Consider the following 27,493-nt stretch of genomic DNA (forward strand, 5'->3'; position numbering starts at 1 on the left):
TCACTACGTCACTATAACCATCATCACTACAACACTATCCATTATCACTACATCACTATAACCTTCATCACTACAACACTATAACCATCATCACTACATCACTACTTCACTATAATCATCATCACTACAACATTATCCATTATCACTACATCACTGTAACCTTCATCACTACAACACTATAACCATCATCATCACTACAATAATATAACCAACATCACTACAACACTATAATCATAATCACTACATCACTATAACCACCATCATCACTACAACACTATAACCACCATCATCACAACAACACTATAACTATCAGCATCACCATTACTATAACACTATAACCACCATCATCACTACAACACTATAATCATCATCACTACAACACTATCCATTATCACTACATCACTATAACCTTCATCACTACATCACTACGTCACTATAATCATCATCACTACAACACTATCCATTATCACTACATCACTGTAACCTTCATCACTACAATACTATAACCATCATCATTACAACACTAAAGCTATCACCACCCCCATTAACCTCATCACTACAACAATATAAGCATAATCGATTTTGGTTACTGGAGGAAATTTGGGGACACTATAAACTTCCCGGATAGTTACTTGCACCAGAATTTCTCATATTTTGCCCCGGAAACATTTGATTGATTGAAAGGGGCACCATCCAAGAGTTCCCACCTCACTTTGAAAATTTGTTATACTATGGTGCAATGGGAGCCTTCACAGAGGCCAAACATGGAGACAGATATAACTACTTTGGATATGATGCAGTCTCCGCCTTCCTCCAAGAGCTTAGAAACTGTAATTAAAAATTTAAATTATTTGTTGGAAATGTTCGAAGAGGAAAAAAGCCTTACTAATACGGACGAAACAGTACCTCCATACGTCACGATAGAAAAATATGACAGCTCTACCCAAACGTCCCCGAAATCGTTTACAGATGCCTCGACTGATACGGACCAAATCGCAGCAGAAGAGCCACACCATGAGGGACATAAAAGGCATTTCATAAGATCAATTGCAGTATTTGCTCTGATGTCTTCTGCAGTTTGGGTATTGTCTAGGCTTCTGAAATGATTCTCTTCCTCATCAACCTGTAAAACGCTGACGTTTTGCGAAATTTCGTCTGCTAGCTAGGAAAAAATTAACATCAGTGACGTGTTCGGAATTTTACGTCACTGAAATATTCAGAATAATTCCGAATTTTCTGAATACGTAAATTTGTACACCAAACATTTAATAAATATTTAAAACATTATTTTATAAAAGTTTTTATTAATTTCGTTATCTAAAATATCGTGTACTGTATTATGATTTTATGTGTGACAATGACATGTATAATAAACACAGCTGCTGACTCCTCCTGCCAAATGATTCTTCTTGTTGCGAGACATTCGGTAAAATTCTTCAAATATTTCTCGAAGTACAAAAAGATAATAATTATTATTTGCAACTAAAATAAAATTAATTACACCTGTATCATATCTTTTTATATCACGATCCCCAAAGCACACGTACGAAATTGTAACGTCATATATGTCCAGGGAATACAGCAGCTTTGATTACCATCTATTTTTCCCTAGTAATATTACAGTATGTCACTTTATTCTGGATATTAGATCTATAAAGAACATTTTCTGTATCTGTGCGTCTGTCTCTCCTCTGTCTGTGTGTCTGTCTGTCTGTCTCTGGGAAGAAGGAAAGTAGGGAGAAGGTCCACTTGACCCCTTAAATATCAAGGGTGTGTTTACCAAGTGTGTCAGCCCATGTTCTTAAGCACTCTTCTTTCTTTCTTTCTTTCTTCTATATGACTGAATTTCTCTTCTTCACCGTATTAACTGTATGTAACTATGAGGTTATCTTCTACCCTTCTATTCACACAGTCACACACACACACACACACACACACACACACACTCCCTATACACCACACTCACTCCCAACACACCCCAGGCCCTACCAACACACCTCACACCCTCCCAACACACCCCCACACACTGCCCAACACACCTCACACCCTCCCAAACACACACACACACACACACACCCTCCCAACACACCACACCCTCCCAACACACACCACACACTCCCAACACACCCCAGACACCACACTACAGCTACAAACAGCATTACAACTACAAGTAACACTACATTTACAAAGAGCAACACAACAACAAAAAACAACACTACAACTACAGACAACAATACTACAAAAACAAGCAACACTACAACTACTAACATAAACACTCCAATTACAAACAACAACATTACAACTACAAACAACAACATTACATCTACAAACAACAACACTAAAACTACAAACAACACTACAAAAACAAACAACATTACAACTACAAACAACAACAAACAACATTACAAATACAAACAACATTACAACTACAAACTACAACACTACAACAAACATCAACACCATAACTACAAACAACAACACTACAACTACAGACAACAACACTACAACCACAAACAGCTCTACAAGAATATAAATAAGGCATAACAACAAAACTACAACACTGGCACAAACCCAACCCAACAACACCTGTTAATGGTAAGTACATTCTGTGACTACAACAGTAACATAAGTAAACCACTATAAGATCATAACTACAACACTATAACCATTATCATCATCAACACCATTACTACAACACTATAACCATCATCATCACCATTACTACAACACTATAACCATCATCATCATCACCATCACTACAACATTATAACCACCATCATCACTACAACAATATAACCATCATCATCACTACAACACTATAACCATCATCATCACTACAATAATATAACCAACCTCACTACAACACTATAATCATAATCACTACATCACTATAACCACCATCATCACTACAGCACTATAACCACCATCATCACTACAACACTATAACTATCATCACCATTACTATAATACTATAACCACCATCATCACTACAACACTATAATCATCATCACTACAACACTATAACCATCACTGTCACTACAACACTATAACCAACATCATCACTACAACACTATAACTACAACATTATAACTATCACATCATCAACACAACACTATAACCATCATAATCACTAGAACACTATAACTATCATCATCATCATCATCACTTCAACACTCTATTCATCATCACTACAACACTATAACCACCATCATGATAATCACAACAAAACTATAAGCATCATCACTACAACACTATAACCATCATCATCACTACAACACTATAACCATCATCATCATAACTGCAACACTATAACCATCATCATCACCATCATCATTGCAACACTATAACCATCACCATCATCATCACTATAACACTATAACTACAACACTATAACCATCATTATCATCGTCTCATCATCACTAGAACACTATAACCATCATTATCATTATCATCATCATTGCAACACTATAACCATCATCAGCTTCATCATCATCATCATCACTGCAACACTATAATCATCATTTTCACTACAACACTATAACCATCATTATCATCATCATTGCAACACTATAACCATCATCAGCATCATCATCATCATCACTGCAACACTATAATCTTCATTATCACTACAACACTATAACCATCATTTTCATCATCATTGCAACACTATAACCATCATTAACACTACAACACTATAGCTATCATCATCACTACAACACTTTAACTACAGCATCATCACCACAACACTATAACCGTCATCATAACTACAACACTATAACTAGAGCATCCTCATTACAACACTATAACCATCATCACCACAACGCTAAAACTACAGCCCTAATCATCATCATTGCAACACTATAACTATCATCATTATCATTACAACACTATAACCACCATCATCATCAACATTGCAACACTATAACTATCATCATTGCAACACGATAACAATCATCATCATCATCATTGCCACACTGTAACCATCATCATCATTGCAACTCTATAACCATCATAATCATCGCCATCATCATTGCAACACTATAACCATCATCATCAAAATCATCATCATTGTAACAGTATAACCATCATTATCACCACCATCATCACTGCCACACTATAACCATCATCATCACTACAACGCTAAAACTACAACACTAATCATCATTGCAACACTATAACCATCATCATTATCATTGCAACACTATAACCACCACCATCATCATCATCATCATTGCAACACTATAACTATCATCATTGCAACACGATAACAATCATCATCATCATCATTGCAACACTGTAACCATCATCAGCATTGCAACTCTATAACCATCATAATCATCACCATCATCATTGCAACACTATAACCATCATCATCAAAACCATCATCATTGCAACAGTATAACCATCATTATCACTATCATCAGCATTGCAACACTATAACCATTATCATCATCATCATCACCTTTGCAACACTATAACCATAATCAATCACCGCAACACTATGGCCATCATTATTTTTACAACACTATAAACACCATCATCATTACTACAACACTATACTATTATCATTACTACAACACTACAGCAGTATAACCATCATCATTACTACAACACTATAACTACATCACTATTACCAGTATCACTACAACACTATAATCATCATCACTACAGTACTATAACCACCATCACTACAACACTATAATCTAACCCAACTTAACCTAACCCTTTAGTAGTATTCTGGTCAGGTTTGAATATAAAGGTAATTGACGTACAAAAGTGACCTTGCCTGACCCTTCGAGACGATAGCTACTATAGGGATGCCGTCGATACTGTTCTATTTATGTAAGAATTAGTCTTCCATAACTGAGTATTTATGTATAAGTATGATTAGTGGATTTGAAAACACGTAGTGAAGATGGGGGGGAGGATATAATGTCTAAGGTAAATATTAACGTTAAATTAAATATTTCCACGTACAGTCACTCAAAAAAGTATCTATACAAAAATGCTTTGAGAAAATATGAGACAACTGACGGAGGATTTTGACAACCATAAAGAGACAACAGGAGTCGCAGTGTTCAGTCTGAAATTCATCGATCACTCCAAGTACAGATAGTTTTTTGGAGTGATTGTATATAATTTAGGCGGTTTATCTCACCCAGAGTTAAATATAAAGATATGATGTGTTTTATGGAGTCTGAACCTTTAGTATTTAGGGTAGAATTATCGTGTCGGTCATTCCTATGTTTTTCCGACGGTTTTTGACGTGTTTTGAATGATTTTGATCTTACCTAACCTAACCTAACTTAATCTAACCACAGAACCCAGGAACTATATCTAACCTAACCTAACCTACCTAACCTAACCTAACCTAACCTAACCTAACCTAACCTAACCTCCTAAATTCACTGGATGACCGAAACGATGATCATACCATTACTTAGTTTAGTTCTTGAGTAAATTTGCATATTACTTGTAAACTACTCCTCTCAGTGTTATGACATTATATCGTAACAATTGTATCACCATTACTATCCTCCACAAAACTAATATGTAATCTATATCATTACCAACAAATCGTATTTCAAAACAACTAAATTAAATACTATTAATGACGCATCACTGATCCTAACAGCTATATTGTCCAGGTAATATATGATGGTGACACACACACACACATACATAACAACAAAGAGATATATAAACAAATTAATTAATCAATCAATAAGCATTACCAGGATCACTATTGATAAACCCTAATTATCCCCCACTAACGGTGTCTAACTTCCACATATAATTGAATCCAAATAATAGATTAACATTTCACGAAGATTCATAATTTGTATCGTCAGTCATAAGGATACAATTTACCTTTGCTCGTGTTTGTTAACATGAACCTTACCTAACCTAACCTAACCTAACCTAACCTATACCTCAAGATTTAAGAATAATACTTTTATGACCAGGAATAGAATCTCTGGATAATAATCATATTTCCGGGTTACCCATCAATAAGTGGAAACTGCCTACTAACTACCAACACACACATACACACTAAATATTATGTACACAGTGGAGAGGTGTTCTTTACAGATGGTCACAAGAATAATGGTAACCCCTCCAAGTTTGTCTTTCTGAACACATTACAGGTCCTTATACCTATAAAAGGCAAGAATAGGTTAGGTTAGGTTAAATTAGGTTAGGTTAGGTTAGGTTGCCGTACCTATACTTTTTGACCATTGTGGAGCGAGGCATCAACACAGTGTAGCTATGAGGACATCAGTGTTCCTTTCAATACACCTCTTGTCTATTTCATTATATATCATCTTAGAAGAGATAAGAAACGAAAGTGAGGGGGCGAGGGTGTGAGGAGGGGGCTAAATGACCCTCCTCAACCACCATAATTACCAATAACGTCACGTGTTATATAAAACCAGCACATAACAGCTCCAGGGTCGGTGTTCACAAAACTTTTAAGTGCTAGCATACAGTTGTTAAGGCTGACATTTTCCTGTTAAGCACTAATAGTACATACACACAACTTTTAAGGGCCTTAATAGTTCTGTTAAATTAAAAGGCCTCGGGGGCACTTTTAAGTCCCGTAATAGTCGTCTGTTAGTTGATACCCTGGCGACCCACAACAACAGCGGCGGTAATGCATTTATCGGGAAAGGAGAGATATATTCAATGAATATAGTGTGTATATTTTAAATATACTGTAGTGTGAATATATTGTGTGTATTTCCTCTTTATAGCAGAGATCTGCTATCTTGACTTGGACAATACTGAGTATCAGCGTGTCTCACACTCTGCCACTGACCTCACCACACCAGGAACGCAGCATGGACTCTCATGGTGATTTCCAGCCATGACCTCTTTGGTTATTTGTGTTAACCACCCATCACCTTGTTTCAAATGCAAAATATATTTTTCGCTAGTTTTCTTGCTGTTTTAGATGATTCTGACATTTGTCTTAAGGCAAAACACTTTATTTAGTTAGGTTAAGTTAGAAGGTTAGGACGTGGCCTGTTGGGTCAGGTAACCTAACCTAACTTCTTTTAGTTAGGTTACCACTACATAACATGGATAATTACTATGCATGATTAGAATTTGTGTAGAGGTGTATCATTCTTATCTCCGTGTGTATGTTTGTTAACAGTCCAGCCGCTTATCACGGTGCCCAATCAGCTGGTAGGGGCACCGGTGGGTACTTCCGTGACCTTGGAGTGTCAGGTAGATGCCTTCCCCAACGCCGTTCATTTCTGGCGCTTCAACAACCAGCTTCTCATCAACTCAACCCGCCAGGAGACCCACGAGATTCGGCAAGACTACACCACCACCATGAAGCTCTCCCTCAGGAGCCTCCGTCACAAAGACTTCGGTTCCTACGTCTGCGGCGCCAAGAACTCCCTCGGTGAGACAGACAGCAACGTCAGGCTCTACGGTATGTTGTTGTTGTTGTGGTTGTTGTTGTTTATGTGAATAATACATTTGTCGAGCTGTAGTTTAAAGTTTGTTCTCTCTCTCTCTCTCTCTCTCTCTCTCTCTCTCAACAAACACAGGTATGGGTCATGACAGGTGCATTTGCCATGGTCAGTTTTGTCAATGAAAAAAAACAGGCGAAAAAAAATATCCTATTGGTTTGTGACAAATATTAGTTTGGTGGCGGGAACTGCTGTCTCGGCAAATTCATAGCATTGATGTGTGTGTGTGTGTGTGTGTGTGTGTGTGTGTGAGTCAGACAGAAAGAAAGTGAACACACACATCCACATTTTGTTTTAATTCATCATACATATTATACACAAACACAGACATAAAATACATATGTACTCATTATCATCATCATTATCATCATCATCATCATCATCATCATCATCATCATCATCATCATCATCCACATGTTTTTATCTCTTTTCCTATCGTCTTCAGAGATCGTGGTGACCAGAGGCTCAGATGAGAAACAGGAACACTCAAGCCAAAGTAATTCAGGTGAGTGTCGCTGTCTGGTACTGTCGTGTTGTGCCTGTCTGGTACTGTCGTGTTGTTAACTGTCGTGGAGCTTAAGTAAGGCCTCTTGGTTATTTTGGGGAAAAATTGGTCAAAACTTTCACCAATAATAAGATCGAAATCAATTGTCAGCACCACCACCACCACCACCACCACCAATTGTCAGCACTACCACCACCAATTGTCAGCACCACCAATTATCACCACCTCCACCACCAACTGTTAGTATCTCCACCACCAATTCTCAGAACACTCATCAGTCACCACCTACACCACCACAACCACCACCATTTCTCAGAACCTCCACCACCACCAATTGTCAGCACCACCACCACCAATTGTCAGCACTACCACCACCAATTGTCAGCACCACCACCACCAATTGTCAGCACTACCACCACCAATTGTCAGCACCACCACCACCAATTGTCAGCACCACCAATTATCACCACCTCCACCACCAACTGTTAGTATCTCCACCACCAATTCTCAGAACACTCATCAGTCACCACCTACACCACCACTACCACCACAACCACCACCATTTCTCAGAACCTCCACCACCACCAATTGTCAGCACCACCACCACCAATTGTCAGCACTACCACCACAATTGTCAGCACCACCACCACCAATGTCAGCACCACCAATTATCACCACCTCACCACCAACTGTTAGTATCTCCACCACCAATTCTCAGAACACTCATCAGTCACCACCTACACCACCACAACCACCACCATTCTCAGAACCTCCACCACCAATTGTCAGCACCACCACCACCAATTGTCAGCACTACCACCAATTGTCAGCACCACCACCACCAATTGTCAGCACCACCAATTATCTACCTCCACCACCAACTGTTAGTTCTCCACCACCAATTCTCAGAACACTCATCAGTCACCACCTACACCACCACTACCACCACAACCACCACCATTTCTCAGAACCTCCACCACCACCACCAGTCAGAACCCTTTAACAGCTATCCTGAACCTCTATCCGCAATAAAAAAAGATATAATAAAAAAAATAAAAATATCAATAATGATGAAAACAGCTCTGATCCACAACTTCCCATTAGGTCCGCAAGTTGACGATTCAATTAAAATGAATTTGTTTTGTGTTTTGATATGCTCTATAAAGGCCTGCCACAGTTAATTGTTGGGCTAATCCTAACGCATGTTATGGTGGTGGTGGTGGTGGTATAGGAGGTGGTGGTGGTGGTGGTGGTGGTGGTAGTGGTCGTGGTGTTGGTAGCGGTGGTGGTGGTGGTGGCGGTGGCAGTTGTGTAGCTGGTGGTGGTGGTGGTGGTGGTGTGGGAGGTGGTGAGGTGGTGTTGGTGTGGTGGTAGTGGTAGTTGTGTGGCTGGTGGTGAAAGTGCTGCTGCTGGTGGAGTGGTGGTGGTGGTGTAGGAGGTGGTGGTGGTGGTGCTGTGAGGAGGTGGTGGTGGTGGTGGTGGTATAGGAGGTGGTGATTAATTGGTGTAGGAGGTGGTGGTAGTGGTTATGTAAAAATTGGTGGTGGTGGTGGGTGGTGTGGCTGGTGGTAGTTGTGTAGCTGCTGGTGGTGGTGGTGTAAGGTGGTGGTGGTAATTGGTGGTGTAGGGTGGTGGTGGTGGTGGTGGTGGTGGTAATTAATTGGTGATAAAAAGTTGTGTTGGGGTTGATGAAAGTGGTGGTGATGGTGTTGATAATGGTGGTGGTGATGATGGTGATGATATGGTGATGGTGATGATGGTGGTGATAGTAATGGTAGTGTTGGAGATGGGACGAGAGGTCGTAGGATGAATGGAGAAAATAGTGATGAGTGGAACAGAAAAATTTATCAATCATTAATATTACCAGATTTACTTATTTCCTCCCTCCTTCCTTCCTTCCTTCTTATCCCTCCCCCCCCTCTCTCCCCGTTCCTTAACCCCCTCTCTCTCTCTCCCTACCCCTTCCTTCACTCCTGTTTATATACTGTACACGCAAAGAAAACGGACCCAGTTAATGGTAGACTCAGATAAAAATATTATAGTGTTTAGGATGGACTATTTGTGCTGATGATTTAACATTCTTTTAAGATGTTAATTCGGGTTAGTTTAGGTATAAATTTATTTTGATGAGGTTAGGTTATGTTTAGTTTGTTAGATTATGTTAATATGTTAATTATATTTACCTTAGTTGAGGTTAAGGTAGGTTAGATTATTCGTAAGTTATTTTTTCTTAGGTTAGGTTTGGTTAGGTGGGTATCGGCACAGCCTCCACCAACACCTATTTTACAACATGTCCTTCCTGTACTTCTTACAGTACTGAGGCCAGAGCAGCATAATGAAGACCACATCATCGACTCATGGCACAGGCAAGGTGAGTGTGTGTGTGTGTGTGTGTGTGTGTACTGTGACCTGTTGAACAAGAGAGAGAGAGAGAGAGGCCTACAGCACAGGTAAGATATAGGCCAAATGAGTACAGAACAAGTGTGTATAGGCCAGGACAGTAAGTGGGGGCTAGTTAAGTAAATTGAGTGGGGCTAGTTAATTAAGACAGGTGAGAAAAGGTAAAAACAAATCAGTTAATTACAGGGAATCCAAAAGAGGTACAAAAAAATCATTATATAAATATTTTCATTGTAATTATCATTTTGCTTATTCATTTTTTTTAATTTTTTTGTAAACACATTCCTTTATTAATCAGGTAAATATTGAGGTCATTACTTTATTTTTCATCATTATTCATTTATTTTATTTATTTACGGTAAATGTATTATGTAATATAAAAATTATCATTTACCTATGGCTGTGTATTTTCCATCATCACCATTATCATCACTATCATCATCATCATCATCACTATCATCATCATCATCATTGCTTCATCAATAATAAGTCTTATCCACTTTCATTACACCTTTATCCACATTCATTCGTCGATTATATTAACATATGACCATTTATTTACGATTCATTAATATTCGTCTTCCCCCCCTCCTTCCCTCACCTCCCCCCAACACAGTAATCGCGTTCATTTATTGGTCGGCAACAATTACTAACTAGCATCCAATTATTCGGAATTATTTTATCGTTACGTGTACCAGATGTTACCTGCACTGTACCTGTCCTACACCTTGTATTTGCAATCATACGTCATGTTGTATTTCCAATCATCCATCATGTTGTATTTCCAATCATCCATCATGTTGTATTTCCAATCATCCATCATGTTGTATTTCCAGTCATACATCATGTTGTATTTCCAGTCATACATCATGTTGTATTTCCAATCATACATCAAGTTGTATTTCCAATCATCCATCATGTAGTATTTCCAATCATCCATCAAGTTGTATTTCCAATCACTAATCGCGGCACAGTTGTGTAGATCAGGCCACTACTAACATGTTGTATCCCGCCAGAGTTGGACTCAGACTCGCCCGGCTACACCTTGGAGGAGAATGCCTTCATGCGGGGCGGCGTTCACGGAAGCTCCCTGGGCGGCACGGGGCCCCTGGACGGATTGGGCAGTGGTACCAGTGGGAGGACCAGCATGGGCGCCACCACCTCCAGCAGCCCCGCCCTTCCTCGCCACACCATTGGCGGGGTATGGGCCGGCGTGTGGTGTAGTTGCTGCTTCGCCACACTCCGGCTTGGGGTATCAACAATGGGTTCTGCTCGACTGTGGGCAAGCGTGGGTCTCCTGCTGTTGTTTCTGCTGCATGAGACTGCAACCCACGTGTTTATATTTTCTCGGCTTGGTACTGTAGGGTCGGCCCTCACCCATGCCCAGACCCACACCTGACAGCCAACACAGTCCTACTCCTAATGGGTCGTCACAATCACTGCTTTCCACCCTCCTCCTGGACCTGTTTATATGACACAATAATAACATCCATCGTGTGCTTCTTTTTACACCCACTAGAGGACTGGTACAAGACACAGGTGCTGACGGGGATGTTGAGACGAGCAGGACGACGCAGCAATCCCTCATAGAGTGAGTGAGAGAGGCAGCACTCCCTCTCCCGTCTTACAGAACATGTGTCGTCAAGAACAGTGCTTGTGTTGATATTCGTAATCTTTAAGTCAATTAATTCCTGACGAAGAAGTATATGCTTACGCTACAGAGTCTATTGTAAAAAGTTAGTTTACCAGAAAAGTTTAACCTGATTTTAACTTTTAAAAAGATGTACTGGTTAGTGAGATAGAAATATATACCAGTCCTGTGTTATAGCAGAACAGCGGTGTTGCAGACGATGTTCACCACGGCTGACAGGAGTCGTGGTGTGAATGACACATTGTGACCTAAACACCGTTTTTTCAATCATAGTTTTCGAGCTGTATTCCATGCTTGTCGTGCGTGTATACATAACTGTTACCGTGTGGGCGGTGCCCTTATCGTCACCCAGGAGGAGACGCTGGGGTCTTGAGGAACACTCCAACAGCTCCTGTACAGCGATAAGGGTCCTGAGAGCCTTTGATTGGAAGGCTGTAGCCACAAAGATTTTGCTTATATTCTGTGAATAAATGACATATGCTTCTTGTAAAATAGTGTTAGTTCACGGGTAGCGGTGGGTCTTAAGCTCTTCCTTCTCTCTTAACAACGGGACAAGAGACACCAGAACCCGGGGTACATCGGCCTCAGAGCCTCAACACCCCGCCTGTGCAATGTAAGTCAGTCCCTCACCCCTGACAATCCACATGTAAACTATACTTATATAACCTTATGCTTCCTAAGTCTGTGTAAATCATTCAAAAATACCCAACAGGTCTTCCTCTGTAAATCGAACGTAAATACCCAAAAAATGTCTATGGTGTAAATCGACGTTTTATATTGGCTACCCAACACCCGGCACCTTCGTCTGTGTAAGTCGGCCAACACCCTCAAGTACACCCCCACTGTGTAAACTGACCCAGGGCAACACCCTCAGTCTTCCCTATACCAACTATCTCAACAACCTAACCTAACCTCGGCGTACAGGAGGAGCCGTAGGACCCCTGAATGACCCCATCCTGCGTGTAGCCCGGGTTTGATATCCTTCTTCTGCCTGTTGTTTGGGCGTGTTACTCTGGTCCCATCAACAGTTTATGCCTCATGTCCTTCTCTTGCTCATAATTTACCCCTGATGTTCCTTTCTTTCATGAAGTGTGGGCATGATACCTAACCTAACCTAATCTAACCTAACCACTTAACTTAACCTAACCTAACCACTTAACCTAACTTAACCACTTAACGTTACCTAACTTAACCAAACTTAATCTAACCTAACCACTTAACTTGGCATAACTTAACCTAACCTAACCACTTAACCTAACTTAACCACTTAACGTTACCTAACTTAACCAAACTTAATCTAACCTAACCACTTAACTTGGCATAACTTAACCTAAACCTAACCACTTATTTTAACCTAACTTAACAAACCTAACCTAACCAAACCAAACCAAACCTAACCTCTAGGAAACAAGCGTAATATGTTCTTTCTTTTCTAGATGTGACGTTTCTCGGGTTTTACAAAGTAGCAATGACAAACCAAGTCAAATTTAGGTCTAATTAATATGATTTTATCTCTGAGACGACAAAAAAAATGCCAGACTTTATCCCACAGACTTCCATCTTCCTCCTTTACCATGAACCCAATATTTATGATAATCCTTATTGATGCATTTAATTGGGATAACCTTAAATCAACCTCCAATACCAGTCCTAGGATCATTTGGTTAAGTTAGGTTTGGTTAATTCATGTCATCTAAAACTCAATGGTGTAGCTATCCCAGTCGTGGTACTTACACAACATTACGTCTTTGTTTACGAGAACACCTCTGCCTACCGAATGTAAATTGTAAACAGAGAATGACAACACGGTGTAGCCACTCCATCTAACTTGACCTCCATCCCTCCATTGCCTCCTTACAAGGCTAAATCACTTATGTTGACCAGTTTTAAGTCTTCGTCTTTACGCGACAGTCCACATTATCCCTCCTACCTTATAATTATATAACATGACAAATCACCCTCCCCTGCTCCTTATAACATGTAAAATTACCCTACCCTACCTTACCCTAAACTACCCTACCCTACCTTACCCTAAACTACCCTACCCTACCCTACCCTACCCTACTCCACTCTACCCTACCCAGCCCAACCCTACCCATCTCTACCCTACCCCACCATACCCTACCCTACCTTATCCAACTTTACCCTACCCTACCCAACCCTACTCTTCCCTACCCTGCCCTACCCTATCCTACCCTACCCTACCTTCTCCAATCCTACCCTTCCCTACCCTCCCCTACCCTACCCTATATACCATGTTAAATTACCATACCATGTTCTATATAGGCAGCTAAATTAACCTTCCCAAACCTTCCTTCCTTACTCAACATACCCAACATCCTCCCAACTATCCTCCCCTGTCCTTTATAAACAAGTGCCAAGCTACCTCCCCCGTTACCTCCCCCTCACAGTCCTCCCTATTGGTAACTGACGCCGCCACCGCCTCCCACACTCCCGCTCTTGACACAGTAATCCTACATGACACTTAAAATAATGAATCCAAATTTTAGAAATATCCCCTAAAATATAAATACAATACTTAATCAGCTATAATTACCACTTATTTTCTCACTATTTCAACTCGTCATAGTGTGCCCATTGCGTTTGGTTTTAGAATAACAAAACAATGCATTAACACATAACTATGTATACAAGTGGGACTAATGGATATTATAAAGACTTGATAGACTACTGTACAGTCCCCTTCACTAGTGCGTTTACAGGGGCTCGTCAGGTTTAGTACAGTGTGGCAGCGTTGTGTTTGTTTACATTCGACAGGAGGAAACTCACAATAGTAAACATATTATAGAATTAAATTAAAACAATATTAAAACAAAAATATCTCAAAGATAATAATTTGGGAATTTTTATATGACGAGCCCCTGTAAACGCACAAATGAAGTGGACTGTACGTGTAGGCAGACAGAAGAATGAATTATAAAAGTGAAGTTGAATGGAGAGAATATATTAGAGGCGACACAGGGGAGGGTCTGTCTATTATTTAGAACATATGAGAGGTATAGTGAAGGTTCAGGTTGAGTGGGGAAAGGTTCAGAGTGAGTGGGGAAAGTTCGGAGTGAGTGGGGGAAGGGTTAGAGTTAGAGAGGGAGGTTCAGGTTGAGTGAGGGAAGGTTCAAAATGAGAGGGGAAGGTTCAGAGTAACAAAGGGAGGTTCAGAGTAATAGGGGAATGTTCAGAATGAGAGGGGAAGGTTCATAGTGAGAGGGTAAGGTTCAGAGAGAGAGGGGAAGGTTCAAAGTGAGAGGGGAATGTTTAGAGTGACAGAGGAAGGTTCAGAGTGAGAGGGCAGAATGGGAAGGGAAGGTTCAGGGTGGGAGGGAAAGGTTCAGAGTGAGAGGGGAAGGTTCAGGATGACAGAGGGGGGTTCAGAGTGAGAGGGGAAGGTTCAGAGAGAGAGGGAAGGTTCAGTGAGATGGAAAGGTTCAGAGTGAGAGGGGAAGGTTTAGTGGGAGAGAGAAAGTTGAGAATGAGAGGGGAAGGTTCAGAGGGAGGGGAAGGTCTGTGTGGAGATGGAAAGGTTCCAGAGGAGAGGAAGGATCAGGATGAGAGGGAAGGCTTAGGAGTGGAGGAAGGTTCAGAGTGGGTGGCAAGGTTCAGTGGGAGGGAAAGGTCAGAGGAGGGAAGATTCAGTGAGAGGAAAAAGATATAGAGAGGGAAGGCGAGGGAGAGGAAAGGTTCAAAGTGAGAGGGAAAGGTCTTCAGAGGAGAGGGAAAGGTTCAGAGGAGAGAGAAAGGCCCAGATTGAGAAAGGTTCAGAGGGGGAGGGAAGGTTCAGTAAGAGGGAAAGGTTCAAAGGAGAGGGAAAGGTTCAGAGAGGGAAGGTTTAGAGAGGGAAAAGTTCAAAGTGAGAGGGAAAGGTTCAAAGCGAGAAGGAAGGTTCAGAATGAGAGGGGAAGGTTCAGAATGGGTGGGGTGGGGTGGGGTGTGGTGGGTGGGTTAGGGTGGGGTGGGGTGGGGGTTAGGGGGTGGGGTAGGGGTAGGGGTAGGGGTGGGTGTGTGGCAAGTTAGGTGGGGTGGGGCGGGGTTAGGATGGGGTGAGGTGCGGTTAGGGTGGGGTGGGGTGGGATAGATATCAACGTTTATTGCCGTCAGAATGAAATGTGTTGGTAGTTAGGGCAGTTTCCTCAGGTTAACTTAAGACAGAGGAGGGAGGTAGGGCGACATACAAATATTTGTGACCTTGAGTGGAGGTTAGAATAAAGAAAAATAATGCACTGTTTCAAAGACCTGGGATGTGGTAACTGATGAATTGATCTACACGGAACAGGGAAGAGGAATTAAATAGACAGACAGACAGACAGGAAGAGAGGGACAGACGCAGACACACACAGACAGAGAGACAGACTGGCAAAAAGAGGGAGACAGACAGAGAGACAGGAAGAGAGGGACAGACACAGACACACACAGACAGAGAGACAGACTGGCAAAAAGAGGGAGACAGACAGAGACAGGAAGAGAGGGACAGACACAAACACACACAGACAGAAAGAGAGACAGACTGGCAAAAGGAGGAGACACAGAGAGATAGGAAGAGAAGGACAGACACAAAAACACACACAGACAGAGAGACAGATCAAGAGGGAGACAGACAGAGAGACAGGAAGAGAGGGACAGACACAAACACACACAGACAGAGAGACAGACTGGCAAAAAGAGGGAGACAGACAAACAGACAGACACAGACAGACAAAAAAAGAGAGAAGTCAATCAAAGTACACAAAGGCATAACCGGTCACTAAAATATTCAACCCAACTAAAATATATAAATACATAGAATAAAATCAAGATAAAAAAAATTAAAATTAAAAACAACAAAAATAATAAAAGAAAAAAGATTACCCCCCAAAAATTACAGAAAATAAGATGAATAAATGATAGAAGTATTATGTAAGTGGATTAGAGTTTGTTTAGGAAGTAGAGATAACATGAGATAACAGGAAGTGAAAGATGTGGGTTAGGTTAGGTTAGGTTAGGTTAGTGCTGTGAATATGAATCAGCAACAACGAATTATGGGGAAATGTGTGTGTGTGTGTGTGTGTGTGTGTGTGTGTGTGTGTGTGTGTGTGCTTTCATTTCCGGTATCCTATTTTAAGCGGAAAAGACTGCTGAGAGATAAATCACACACACACACACACACACACACACACACACACACACACACACACACTCACACTATTTACATCACTAGCATTTCCAAAATTCAACGCAATAGGCACGATATGACGAGGCGAAATAAATAACGACAAAGTAAACATCAATTATCGCTAATTAAACCATTTTTTTTTTTTACATGATAGTATAATATTTGGCTTCAATTTTCAGTCTGGGGTCAACTACACGACTGAACCATCACTAGTACAATACACGTATAAGTATATCTATATAAACAGGTTTAATAATACCTGTTAATTTATACATATAATATTTAAATACTCACGTGACAATATATCATGCTTAATACTCATACACCAAGAGTCTTATTCGACACTAGAATACTCTTACTTCATTATACCTGTTATATTATTTACCTTTTTTCAATATGTCAATCTGATAATTTCATACATGTGCATTTTTTTTAATATACTCGTATGTATTTCTCAGTGATAATATTCACCATACATAATAATACATCTAATCAGAGTTTCTACGTATTTTATATGACAGTGAGGCTTATTTTTTATGGTAATACGAAAACAACCTTGGACACGTATTTTATCTTATTGTGACACGTACTTACCAACTGACACGTATTTTCTGGTATTGTTACACGTATTTCCTATAAGTGACACTCGCCCAAAAGTTAAGTTAAGTTAAGTTAAGTTAGGATAGGATATTTCAGGTTAGGTTAGATTAGCTTTGGTTAGGTTATTTTAGTTAAGGTTAGGTTAGGTTATTTTAGTTAAGGTTAGGTTAGGTTATTTTAGTTAAGGTTAGGCTAGGTTATTTTTAGATTATATTTGTTTTAGTTTTAGTTCCTATGGGACCCATTTAGCTAAATCAGGAGCCAATTTAACTAGTTTTTGGGGATTATTATAACTAAACCAGGGCCCACTGTAACCAGATTGGGGGCCCCACATTAACTAGTCACCATTTTCAATATTACAGAACCAATTTTTTCCACTCACAAGTAGTAATCTATCCCCACACATTAGTATGCAAATTACCGACCATTACAGTTCGGTACACTCAGCTGCTTAATTTTACGACGAAAGAACTGATTTAGTGATACCAAACAAATTCGTAATGGTAGAACTGAGCAATACTAAAAAAAATCTAACCTAACCTAACCTAACCTAACCTGACCTAACCTGACCTAACCTGACCTAACCTGACCTAACCAAATCTAACAAATTCGCAATATTAGGCTAAGAAATAGAGAAAAGTTGCAATATTAGACTCAATTATAGATCAAGTTACAATACACAATACTCATTACAATAAACATTAGACTCAACGGTAAATAAAAGTCACTATATCAGACTTAACAATAGTCACAATATCAGCCTTAATAATAGTCGCAATATCAGACTTAGTCACTATATCAGACTTAACAATAGTCACAATATCAGACTTAACAATAGTAACAATATCAGACTTAGTCACAATATCAGACTTAACAATAGTCACAATATCAGACTTAACAATAGTCACAATATCAGACTTAGTCACTATATCAGACTTAACAATAGTCACAATATCAGACTTAACACTAGTCACAATATCAGACTTAGTCACTATATCAGACTTAACAATAGTCACAATATCAGCCTTAATAATAGTCACAATATCAGACTTAACAATAGTCAAGCAATATCAAAAGATTCTAGTCACTATATCAGACTCCCAACAATAGTCACAATATCAGACTTAACACTAGTCACAATATCAGACTTATCACAATATCAGATCAATAATAGTCACAATATCAGCTCAATAATAGTCGCAATATCAGACTTAGTCAATTATATCAGACTTAACAATAGTCACAATATCAGACTCTAACAATAGTCATAATATCAGACTTAGTCACAATATCAGACTTAACAATAGTCACAATATCAGACTTAACAATAGTAACAATATCAGACTTAGTCACAATATCAGACTTAACAATAGTCACAATATCAGACTTAACACTAGTCACAATATCAGACTTAGTCACTATATCAGACTTAACAATAGTCACAATATCAGACTTAACAATAGTCACAATATCAGACTTAACAATAGTCACAATATCAGCCTTAATAATAGTCACAATATCAGACTTAGTCACTATATCAGACTTAACAATAGTCACAATATCAGACTTAACAATAGTCACAATATCAGACTTAGTCACAATATCAGACTTAATACTAGTCACAATATCAGACTTAGTCACTATATCAGACTTAACAATAGTCACAATATCAGCATTAATAATAGTCGCAATATCAGACTTAGTCACTATATCAGACTTAACAATAGTCACAATATCAGCCTTAATAATAGTCGCAATATCAGACTTAGTCACTATATCAGACTTAACAATAGTCACAATATCAGACTTAACAATAGTAACAATATCAGACGTAGTCACAATATCAGACTTAACAATAGTCACAATATCAGACTTAGTCACAATATCAGACTTAACAATAGTCACAATATCAGACTTAACAATAGTAACAATATCAGACTTAGTCACTATATCAGACTTAACAATAGTCACAATATCAGACTTAACAATAGTCACAATATCAGACTTAACAATAGTAACAATATCAGACTTAGTCACAATATCAGACTTAACAATAGTAATATGATTTTGAGTCACAATATCAGACTTGAATAACAGTCACAATATCAGACTTAACATCAGTCACAATATCAGACTAGTCACTATATCAGACTCTAATAATAGTCACAATATCAGCCTTAATATTGAAGTCACAATATCAAGACTTAGTCACAATATCAGACTTAATACTAGTCACAATATCAGAGACTCCTAGTCACTATATCAGACTTAACAATAGTCACAATATCAGCCTTAATAATAGTCGCAATATCAGACTTAGTCACTATATCAGACTTAACAATAGTCACAATATCAGCCTTAATAATAGTCGCAATATCAGACTTAGTCACTATATCAGACTTAACAATAGTCACAATATCAGACTTAACAATAGTAACAATATCAGACGTAGTCACAATATCAGACTTAACAATAGTAACAATATCAGACTTAGTCACTATATCAGACTTAACAATAGTCACAATATCAGACTTAACAATAGTAACAATATCAGACTTAGTCACAATATCAGACTTAACAATAGTCACAATATCAGACTTAACAATAGTCACAATATCAGACTTAGTCACAATATCAGACTTAACAATAGTCACAATATCAGACTTAACAATAGTAACAATATCAGACTTAGTCACAATATCAGACTTAACAAGTCACAATATCAGACTTAACAATAGTAACAATATCAGACTTAGTCACAATATCAGACTTAACAATAGTAACAATATCAGACTTAGTCACAATATCAGACTTAACAATAGATAAAATCACACTATAAGTCTTATCAGTACAGTATAACCCACCAAATATTTAACAAAACAAATCCTCCTTAACAAAAGTGAGAAACAAAAATCACACTTAACAAAAGCTCCTTCAACCATACCTTTTATTTATTTATATATTTATTTTATTTTAACGAGAGACCAATTCCCCCTAACTAACAATCGTTCATCACTCGTTTCCAATTAGGCTGCGAGGGATGGGTTGGTGGGTGGGGGAGGGGGAGAATGAGATAACCTGGACGCTTCAGTTTTCCCGTGTAAAAAAAAATAATTAGGTCATTTTACTTTAACGAGGGTCACTGTGCATGTGTGTGTGTGTGTGTGTGTATTTCTGTCTGTCTAGCTACCCGTGTGTGTGTGTGTGTGTGTGTGTGCGAATCTAGGTTAAGGCAAAGCTAAAATTGCTACATTTTTATTTATGATCTCTCTCTCTCTCTCTCTCTCTCTCTCTCTCTCTCTCTCTAAACAACTTCCTCCATTATTAACTACAGGTCACTACATCATTAACAACAACCTACACACCAATCAGTTCTGGCCATTGACTCACCATCGCCTAAAAACCACTCACTTACAGTCGTTCCAGATGTTTACGAGTGACCTAAGTGTCTTAAGAAAGGCTACTTAAAAATTACGCCATTTCGCCCCCCCCCACCGACAACCTAGATACGATCAATTGTTTGTTCCATAGAGATAACCTAACCAAACATAACCTAACCTAACCTAACCTAACCAAACCTAACATAACCTAACCAAACCAAACCAAACCTAACCTAACCTAACATAACCAAACCAAACCTAACCAAACCTAACCTAACCAAACCAAACCAAACCTAACCTAACCAAACCAAACCTAACCAAACCAAACCTAATCTAATCAAACTTTACCTAACCTAACATAACCAAACCTAACCTAACCAAGACACAATCAAATGTTTCTTCCATAGAGTTATAGTGGGAAAAAAAAAGTTTATATTTACAGAAAAACTAAATAGAGTAGCCAGTAACTCTAATAAATCACTCGTATAGATTTAATACACTATGTTATAATGTAATACAATCACTCCAAAAAAACTATCTGTACTTGGGGTTAATGGATGAGTTTCACAATGAACACTGTGAGTCCTGTTGTCTCGGTAGGGTTGTCAAAATCCTTCATCCACTGTGTCATATTTTCTCAAGACACTACACAAATTCCCCCATAACAAAAGAATGGCTTCGAAGAGAGAGTGTGTGTGCGTGTGTGTGTATATATGTGTGTGTGTGTGTGTGTGTAAACGTGTGTATTTCAGTACCTTACATCCACCCATTACAATTTCACGACCACACACAGACACACACACACACTGTATGCGACTGAGTATCCCTCGCACCTCCACACTCATAGAAAAAACATAACATAATACACCGATAAACCGAATTACCTGAAGGCGATCTACCCGAGCTGCAAATGTCAGTAGTAATGGAGATATTCTTGATGGATGCCGCCCCCACCCCTCCCCGTCCCGCCCTGCCCCGCCCCAACCCCGCCCCGCCCCTCCCTGCCCTGCCCCACCCAGCCACGCCACCGCCTTAAGCTATATCTAGGTACGGGTTATATACACAGTAAGACAATAAGCAATGGATGAAGCTACAACTATAACATGATCCGTAAAAATAGACTGACTGAGAGTGAAATATTCTATCTATCTATCTATCTATCTATCTATCTATTTCCAAATTACCTTTCTTAAACATTACCTTAATTGATCAAACGTAAAAATTAAAAGCTAAACAAGATGGCGACGAAAGTGATCTAAGACTTTACTGTATTTAGTTAGGGTAATAATAATAATAATAATAATAATAATAATAATAATAATAATAATAATAATAATAATAATAATAATAATAATAACGCATTTACACACAGGCATCCGTGAACTAATTAAATACCAGTTAAGCCGTACTGAACACTCTCCCGTCTCCCACACTCCTACCCTCCAACCTTCCCTTCACCCCCCAACCTTCCCTTCACCTTCCCTTCACCCCTCCTACCCTTCCCCTCACCTGTCCTCAAATGCCCCTCATCTCTCCCCTCACAACAGACATTCGGGTACCACAAATATCTTCAACTCTTATTAACAAAAAGTCTACACCAGTTGTTTTATTATTTTTGTTATTAATACTAAGTGTGATTATCCATTTTCTACACTAATTGGCATACGATAATTGGCATACGATAATTGGCATACGATAATTGGCATACGATAATTTACATACGATAATTTACATACGATAATTTACATATGATAATTTACATACGATAATTTACATACGATAATTTACATACGCTAATTTACATACGATATTTTACATACGATAATTTACATACGATAATTTACATACGATAATTTACTTACGATAATTTACATACGATAATTTACATACGATAATTTACATACGATAATTTACATACGATAATTTACATACGATAATTTACATACGATAATTTACTGGCGATAATTGACATACGATATAATCTTAGGTGCAATTTTGTCTCTATTTTTATTTATTTTTTACCAGGATGTGTATTGAATGTAGTCTATATGATGGTGGTCGTCCTGTAATAATAATAATAATAATAATAATAATAATAATAATAATAATAATAATAATAATAATAAAAATAATAATAAAAATAATAATAATAATAATGATAATACTAATAATAATAATAATAAATTACTCATTGTTTTTTCTTCCTCCAAATCCCCCTTTTCCTCCTGCTCTTAATCACCCTTTTCTTCCTCATAATCACCCTTTTCTTCCTCCTAGTCCTCCTTTTCCTCCCATAAATAGAGAATTATTGTTACCTTTTTCCCTTCTTAAAGAAAAAAATATTACAGTATACTTCCATTTCCCTCCCCCTCTCTCCCCTTCCCCCTCCCCCTCTCTCCCCTTCCCCCTCCCCATCTCTCCCCTTCCCCTCTCCCCTGACCCCTCCCTCCATTTTCCCTCCCCCAATAAAATCATTATTCCTTTACCCCTTAAATAAAGATCCTACTGCCGCTTAACCCCTAAATTAAGAGCCCACTGCCCCCTAACCCCTTATAGAGAGATCCCACAACCCCTTAACCCTTAAATTAAGAGCCTATTATCTCTTACCCCTTAAATAAGATCCCACAACCTATTACCCCTTAAATAAAGATCCCACAACCCTTTACCCCTTAAATAAAGATCCCACAATTCCTTACCCCTTAAATAAAGATCCCAAAACCCTTTACCCCTTAAATAAAGATCCCACAACCCCTTACCCCCTTAAATAAAGATCCCACAACCCTTACCCCTTAAATAAAGATCCTATTCCCCTTAACCCCTAAATTAAAGAGCATACCCCCCTTAAATAACGAACCCACTACCCCTTAATATAATCCCCCTTCCCCTTATAAAGAGCCTCTATTAAACAGTGAATAGCATATACAGTAACCAACACGTGAAGAATTTATTGTACATATCTATGACGGCAACATAAACTTCCAATAACTTACAAGTCTGTTTTATTTACTCCTTTTTCACACCACACTTTAAGGGGGGAGGAAAGGGTTTAGGGGGAGAGGAAGGGGGAAGAAGGAGGGAGATGAGAGGGAGAAGAGATATGGTGAGGAGGAGAGGGTGGGGAGAGGATGGGAAGAAGGAAGGAGAGGGAGATGAGAGGGAGAAGAGGGGTGGGAGGAGGGAAAAGGTGGGAGGGTGGTAGGAAGAAGGAAGATGAGAAGGAGGAAGTAGGGGAGGAGGAGAAGAAGATGAAGATTGGGAGAGAAGAGAGGTATGAGGTAAGAAGAAGGGTGGGGGAAAGGAAAGAGGAGGTGAGAGAAGAGGAGGAGGAAGTGGAAGAGAAAATGGAAGAGGAGGAAGAAGAGGAAGAAGAGAAGGAGGAATAGGAATAGGAATAGGAATAAGAGGAAGAGGAGGAGGAGGAGGAAGAAGAGGAGGAAGAGACAGAAAGTGAAAAATAAATCCCAAAATAAAAGAGAAACATATCTCGTCTACAAAAAATAAATAAAAAAAATAAAAACAACAACAACATCGTAATAAAAATCCATGGAAAATGATAACTTGATTCTTTATGGGAAAAAAATAAGAGAAAACAATAACCAAGAAAAACAAAAAGACTGAATTTATCTATAACAATACATCATTACCTAACCTAACCTAACCTAACCTAACCTAACCTAACCTAACCTAACCTAACCTAACCTAACCTAACCTAACCTAACCTAACCTAACCTAACCTAACCAAAAAAAACAAAAACAATGAATTTATCTATAACAAATAAACAATACATCATTACCTAACCTAACCTAACCTAACCTAACCTAACCTAACCTAACCTAACCTAACCTAACCATAACCTAAATACAAACAAAAAATATATAAAACTACAGAAACTACAAAAAAATACAAATAAAATCAGACAGCATATAAATTATCTCTTTACAAAACACATATATATATTTTATCCCCAAAATATATAAATTCCTATAAAAATAAATATACATCAATGTCATCAGCAAATATATAATCCACACTCAGCCAGATAAATCCATGTAGCTAAATGATGTATATAACAGATACAAAATTAATTAACTGTAGGTATAATCAAGACAGAGGTTATACCTGTAGGTTGTGTAGGAAGGTAGCCTCGAGGTAATTAAGGTGTTTAATGCATAATTACCTGTAGTACTAATTCTATAACGTTTCGATAATGATAATGATAATGATAATAATGATGATGATGATGATGATGATGATGATGATGATGATGATGATGATGATGATGATGATGATGATGATGACAATAAAGTGAGGGGTGAGAGAGAAGGAACGTGAATAAGGAGTGAGAGAGAGAAGAAAGGTGAGTGAGAAGTGAGAGAGAGAAGAAGATGAGTGAGAAGTGAGAGAGAGAAGGAAAGTGTTAATTGTGGGCCAGGTGAGACGCCACAGGTATTTCCGCATATTAAACTAATTCATCCCAGGTACGACACACACACACACACACACACACACACACACACACACACACACACACACACACACACACACACACACACACACACACACACACACACACACACACACACACACACACACACTCACACTCACACACACACACACACACACACACACACACACACACACACACACACACACTCACACACTCACACACACACACACACACACACACACACACACACACACACACACACACACACACACACACACACACACACACACACACACACACTCACACACACACACACACACACACACACACAACGTAACAAAAACAAACAAAATGACTCGAAAAATCGGCTGTATTACCCAGGTGAGAAAAACTAAGAATGCTACAGGTGTATTTAAGTATTTCAGGTAATTAAAATAAAATAAATAAATCTATCTAAAAATATAAAAACGTATAATATCTCATCTTTAAACCAACAACGCCACGGGAAATAAAATAAAGAATAAAATCGTTACCATATGAATACAAATATATAATATCATATAACAAAATGTATTATTTACGCGTGAAGTCATATCAAAACAATTTTTTTATATATTACGTAAAACACACACACACACACACACACACACACGCTAACATCAGCCAGTGAACGCAATATATCCTCTGCCCCAACTGTTTGTGACCCTGAACTTCTAAACCATATACAAAACATCACAAAATTTCTAAATCTGTCTGTATGTGTTGGGAGTGAGATTTGTTGATCTATTACCTACATATTTATTTTTCGTTCCCAAACAATTCCTGAGTTATTACTATTTTTTATTGATTAAAATTTGAGGTAACTGGTGGGTCAAAATATGTGTGTGTAGAGGAGGATGGTTTTGTGTGTGTGTGTGTGTGTGTGTGTATGTGTGTGAGTTCGCATGTGTATGTGTGTGCATGGGCATAATGTTTAGGCAAATTCATGTTAAATATGGGTGTTAAACGACTAGATAAAGGTTAAAAAGTGAAAACATTGATGAAAAGCTGATCTTGGTAAGTATTATCATGTTACACAGAATCCACGTATATATTTTGGGCGGAAAATCACAACACAAATAAAACTTCATTGAATATTCACGGAATTTTCAGTGAAAAAAAAAAGGAAGGCAAGACAGCACAATATTTCACACCCTAACGCCAGAATGTTTTGTGTCCCCACTCTGAAATGAATTTGAACATATATACAGACAGACAAACAGACACTAAGATAACAATATACCTTTCCACGAGGTAGTAGTGGCATAAAAACAAGGACTTTATATTCCCAGGCTCTCTTTCCTTTTTTTTTTTACGTGTGAAATTCGTAAAATAAAATTTTATCGTCCACATGGTACAAAAATCAGGAGGGAACTTCACGCTTTTTCCCGCTGGACAAGAGCAAGAAATTTATATTTTCCCGACGAGCGTGACCAAACCATCTGCGGGCGTTGTCTCATGCATCAGCTCACCTCTCCTGTACTGTAGGCCTAAGTATAATATAGGCCTCTTTATACAACAACCTGACCTTGGAGTATAATAATAATAATAATAATAATAATAATAATAATAATAATAATAAAAATAATAACGTCTACTTATGAGTTTACCTTATATTTTTGAATGGTACTGATTGTCAAATATTAATTCACATACAATTCAATGTATGTATGTATGTATGTATGTATATGTATGTATGTTATTCTCAAAGTACATAAAGGCGTGATAAACCCACACAGGGAAAACGACGCTCAAAAAACAAGAGTGAGATTTACACACAGTACAGGATGCTCCGGACGCCCTGCCCCGCACCGCCACACAC

General features: G+C 38.6%; 1 protein-coding gene across 1 annotated transcript in view; it reads left to right on the top strand.

The window, feature by feature from the left end:
• The window catches only part of LOC121858876 (protein amalgam-like), a 94,165-nt gene extending 80,927 nt beyond the window's left edge, over positions 1-13,238 (top strand). The window contains exons 5-8 of the mRNA XM_042355527.1: positions 7,160-7,444; positions 7,930-7,989; positions 10,304-10,360; positions 11,406-13,238. Coding sequence (XP_042211461.1) covers positions 7,160-7,444; positions 7,930-7,989; positions 10,304-10,360; positions 11,406-11,788 — 785 coding nt within the window. The 3' untranslated portion in view covers positions 11,789-13,238. The remainder of the gene's footprint in view (positions 1-7,159; positions 7,445-7,929; positions 7,990-10,303; positions 10,361-11,405) is intronic.
• The last annotated feature ends 14,255 nt before the right edge of the window (positions 13,239-27,493 follow it).

The sequence above is a fragment of the Homarus americanus genome, unplaced genomic scaffold (assembly GCF_018991925.1).
Source record: "Homarus americanus isolate GMGI-L3 unplaced genomic scaffold, GMGI_Hamer_2.0 scaffold46226, whole genome shotgun sequence".
Classification (NCBI taxonomy): domain Eukaryota; kingdom Metazoa; phylum Arthropoda; class Malacostraca; order Decapoda; family Nephropidae; genus Homarus; species Homarus americanus.